The following is a 5,304-nucleotide window of genomic DNA, read 5'->3' on the forward strand; positions in this document are numbered from 1 at the left end:
CAGCGACAAACATGATGTGATATTCCATCAGATTCTAATAACTCTTCCCCCTTTTTTATTAGACAAAATTAATATTTATGTATTACAAAATGAATGTAAAGTGGAAAAATAATATGGTGATAGAAACTGGGCAATGTATAAAAAGCAGAACATGTACAGCAGGAGTTTGGGCTGTTCAATCATACTTGACAGTTTAAAATACCACCTACTGTTAATGTATGAGCGGCTTCGATACATTAACATTTTTTATATTTGAAAACTTGTTTGAACAAAATCAATAATAAAATAATATAAAACATGAGAACAGAAACAGACATGTTCGAATACAGTATGTATTCACTCTTAGAATCAGGTTGCTCTGTGAAAACATTTATAACATTATGTAGACGTGAACTCAAGTTAACAACTGTTTGCTCAAGTGATGTTTTTAGATGTCACAGAGTAGATGAATGGTGATTTAATTAGGGATCTGATGCATGCATATACTGTATATGTTGAGTGAAGCCATGTGTTGTTTTTGACGAATTAAGTTTGTGTAAATGTTGGTAAATTTAGAAAACAAACTAGGACATTTTGCAAAGACACAAATCATCTGTGCCTGAAATCCAACAGGTGGCAGCTGAACATGTTCTGGTGAAATGGCCAAAAGAGATGGGAGAAAAAAAAAAACCTTGAAGCCAGAAACCTTTTTATTAGCTTAGTTTTTTCTATACCGATAGAAAAAAAGAACGATTTTACCTCCACAGGATTTCTGTTGCCCCCCCACCCCCCGCTTTAGAGTAAGTTGTGCAAAAAATGGGTCATATTTCTGAAGTTGCTTCAAATTCATATTTTAGTTTCCATAGACACCAGGCAAAGCTTAATTATATACAATTACTATCTGATATGGATTTACATTAATTTTGGAGTGTTCAACAAAGCCAGGTCACCAGTCTATTGTAGAGATGGACCGATCCGATATTACGTATCGGTATCGGTCCGATACTGACCTAAATTACTGGATCGGATATCGGAGAAAAATAAAAAATGTAATCCGATCCATTAAATATCACGAAAGCACCTCACAAAACTTGCAACACGCCGTAACTCACCTCAGAACGTTAGCACGTCAGAGCAGTATGCATCACGTGATAGAGCGGCTGTGGCATGCGGGACCTGTCGGTGGTCTGGATAGCATTTGGAGCTTCACTAGCAACCCAGCATTTCATCTCCGACAAAGTTATCCCGAGAGAAGTAAAGCAAGTGTGTAAGTCCATCTCTGAATGTAAAGCATTCCTGCGTTAAGCTTAACAAGCGATATATGGAGCGACTGCCTCTCCTGCTGCTACTTCAATCATGAAACTGCTTAACGATCAGCTGATCGGCTTTTCTGTCGCGAGTCCGTGTCTCTAGTTTGTTTTTGGCCCACTTTGCACCAGAAAGAGTAAACCAGCGGCTGAACAACAGCAGCACGTTTAAGCTTGATAAGCTGTTGTTAGAATGTATTTAATATTACTTTCTACTCGAGGATCTTTTTCTACGTAGCTGACAGCTGGTAACTGTGCAGGGGCGGATCTAGCAAAGTTTAGCCAGGGGGGCCGATAGGGCATTAACAGGGAAAAGAGGGCACAAAGACATACTTTTCTTTCTTATTCTCATTTAAAATGTCTAGCTTTTAATAAATAATTATCTGACACCCAAAGTTTTAATTTGATGTAAAATGAATAGAAGTCAATTACTGTATATAGTGACTATTAAGTCTAATATATACCCTAGTAAGCTATAGTACTTTTTCCTTTGGGAAGGTACCATCTGTGCAGTCTGCAATTTTGTTGAAGAAAGATGTTGAATCTATTTAATATTTCTTGAAAAATAATTGATTTCTGTGCATTTTTTTTTCACACTGCATCAAATTAAGGTTGATTACGTCGATTAAGCATCATGAGGTGGAGCGTGAGGGGTGGTTCCCTATTTTTTATTTATTTATTTTTGTTGTTGCTGGGAGTTGGAACCCTATTAGTTAGGTTGCTTAATATTTATGCTAAGTACTCTTTAAAATACCAGAATAGGGAGGATGGTGTAGGTTTAAGTTTATTAGATTGATCAGTATTGCTGAACTATGAAATATTTTTTTTTGCATACAGGTATAACAGAATAGCTTTAGTGTAGTTGTTGTTTTAAACTTGAGTATGAACTTATACAAAATGCAGCAAGATATTTAAAAAACAGTTTTGTTGATTAAAAAACACTATATCGGATTCATATCGGTATCGGCAGATATCCAAATTTATGATATCGGTATCGGTATCGGACATAAAAAAGTGGTATCGTGCCATCTCTAGTCTATTGCAGGGCTAACGCAGAGAGACAAATAGACAAACATTTGAACTCACATTCACACTTACAGGTAGTTTAGAATTACCAGTTAATCTCACCCCACTAACTGCATTTCTTTGGACTGTGGGAAAAAGCCAGAGTACCTGGAAAGAACCCAGGCAAACATATAAACTCCACACAGAATGGCCCCGACCTCCGTTGGATTCAAACTCAAGACCTTCTTCCTGTTGTTCCTGAAAGACAACAACGCTAACCACTGCGTCACCAAGCTGTCACTTCATACTTAAAATAAACAGTAAATAAAGCTATGATTACGAGGGCTGATGAAAATCTATTTCGTCTCTTCTATCCATATGACTTTGAACATAAACACCTGTTTGCACACACCTTATGTCACTGGAAATTATAGTTTAAAGGTGTGGTATGGATTTTGAAGCCTTGAAATCTCACTTTACATATTAAGTGTTTAATTTTGTTTTTAGTCAGGACAAGTAACAACGAAAAATAAGCCTCAATACCCCCAAGAACAAACTACCTAAAGAGCACAACAGGCTGAGCCCTTTCGGTTCTTACGGCACCTGTGTGGTCATAAAATGCTCCTTTGATCCTGAAATAGTTGAGCAAAAAAAGAATAAACATCGGTCTGTGAGGCCGGAGTGATATTCTGAGAGAGCGATTAGAGTAAGTACAGGCGAGAGTATTCATGGAGCCCTTCTTGACTTTACTGGTCTTCTCCCATCTGATGGGAAATTTGACTTTTGCGTTGACCTTTCTTTTGTTGTCACTTACTGCACCGAGTCACAGTTTCGGCAAATGGAAGGCACGACAGGTATATGAAGTAACATGGATTGTTTTGGTTATATGGAAATGGTGTGCTATTTGATTATGAAGTGTGAAGGAATTTCATTTTAGTGCAATTCAACTGGGTCTTTTAAAGTGTGCACTTTCATTTTCCCCTTTGCTTAATTACCAAATTGCAGCAATCAGACCTGATCTTCATGGTCCTGCTGTGATTGCCCTTTAAAAGACCAACTTGACTTGTTGTGTTTGATGAATAAATACTTGTGTGGGGCTGTTTGATAGGTTTGTTTTAGAGTTTAGCTTTTAGTGTGTCAAAGAGTCAAAAGTGGAAACTCAAAAAAATGAAAAAGTCCCATTGGTGGGAAAGAGCGTGGGAAAAAAAACGAGTATTACTGAGGCTTAAAATTCTGACTTAAGAAAAAATATTTGGACAGACTTTCTTTTTTAACCCTGCAAAAATAAGTAAGGAAAAATGCAGTGTTTAACAAATTCATTAGAAATCTGTCATAAATTTGCTTAAAACTAAATATTATATTGTTATTTATCAGGCAAAGAGCAAACTGAATTCACATTTTTATACCTAATTTGGACTGGATGCCTCTGAGAAGTCAGAAATTAACCAAGCATAACATTCGACCAATTATTTTCTGTTCAGGATGCAACTAAATAACTGTAATTTGGCATCTTAATCAAAAAATAATTAATTGGTTTACTTTTTAAAACTTTTTAGTAAAACAGTGAAATTGAAAACCCATGCAAAACAGCTATAATCATGTTTTAAATTAAAATATTCATTTCAGTGAAAGAGCTTGCACACTCTGGTGGATTACCCATTACAGAAACATAAGAAATGATTCTTGTAATTAGCAATATCGTTCATTTAAGTCAGCTGTGGTTTAAACCTGACACTGGTCGGGGGTTTAATAAATGTGCTAATCACTGTATATGCGGAAAACGATGCAGTATTTGCATTTAAGCACAGATGGTGTCAGATTCATATACACACAGTTAAACAGAGGAAAATGAAAACTATAAACAGGGCTCCTGAAAAGCCAAATTCATTGAATCAGAAACTGAGGAGGGCAATGACCCCCGTGAGCCTGACAGAAAAGGAATTTGTGAAGCAATTATTCATGCCTGGCCAGTTCATTGAAAAGCATACTGCAGCATACACAGAACCGGTTCCACGGGTGAATTTGCTGAATTTGACCATTTCGGTCATGTGTTCACTGCCTCTAGGGCTCAGTGACAAATTACAGAATGGACATCTGAATTTGCTTCCCACCCACAACCTTCCATTGTTGCTCTAATTGAGCATATCTTCTGTTTAAAATCACTCTAGTGCGCCGTGTTTTGTGCTTTTGGCTCCTCCTCTGTGTTGTCTCTCGAATCCAACAGAAAAAATAAGAAGTGCTGCCTGTTTTGTGCCTTCTCTTTTCTTTTGTTTTTTGTGTATTTATTGTCTTTTTCTGACTACTGCTGCTATTTTGCATCGTGTCTGTATCTACTTCTGCTCCTTGCTGCTGAGTGTTTGTGTCCGCCTGAATATCTTCAAAACCCCAAATCCTTTTTTTTCATTTGAATTTCTTTTCTGCAGTGCCATCGCTCTGAATACATATTGTTTAACAAAGAAGCTGAACCACCCCCGTCATTCTTACAAACAAGACATTGGAGATATGTCACAAACTGAACAAATACATCACAGCTGTCGGAGTAAAAAGGCAGCGAGAAACTATTTAACAAAAGACTAAGATAGCACCAAAAATAATTAAAATTCATATCTTATCCATATCATTGCTTTGCGACTAACACATATTCAAGGATGCATTCTATTATGAGTAAACTGGGAAACTCAAGCCCAAACAAAATAACACGTTTCAAAGCTGTTAGCAGTGGAAACATTTTCAGCAAAACACAAAAAAAGGACTTTTTTAGAGAGGAATGTACACATGCTGCACATTTTGTAGACTGACACAGAGGTAAATATAAGGTCCTGTTTCATGTGTCCTTCCTCAGTCTTTATAAATGTCTTTATGCTTTATGTGAAATGCTGTATTGTAGGTTTTTTCTTTTTCATTTTAATCTTAATCTAATCCAGCCAGTAAACACTGTCAGTTGTGAATAGACTTCAGTTGCAAAACCCTTTGCAGCAACAAACAAACAAACAAACATACATATATATATATA

General features: G+C 36.6%; 1 protein-coding gene across 2 annotated transcripts in view; it reads left to right on the plus strand.

Annotated features, from left to right (window-relative positions):
* Positions 1-905: 905 nt before the first annotated feature.
* LOC309717693 (uncharacterized protein) overlaps positions 906-5,304 on the plus strand; it is an 8,406-nt gene continuing 4,007 nt past the window's right edge. For both annotated transcript variants that reach the window (XM_082552466.1, XM_082552465.1), the window contains exon 1: positions 906-1,246. In XM_082552466.1, coding sequence (XP_082408592.1) covers positions 1,147-1,246 — 100 coding nt within the window. In that variant the 5' untranslated portion in view covers positions 906-1,146. The remainder of the gene's footprint in view (positions 1,247-5,304) is intronic.

The sequence above is a fragment of the Aulonocara stuartgranti genome (assembly GCF_965226115.1).
Source record: "Aulonocara stuartgranti genome assembly, chromosome: 11".
Classification (NCBI taxonomy): Eukaryota; Metazoa; Chordata; class Actinopteri; order Cichliformes; family Cichlidae; genus Aulonocara; species Aulonocara stuartgranti.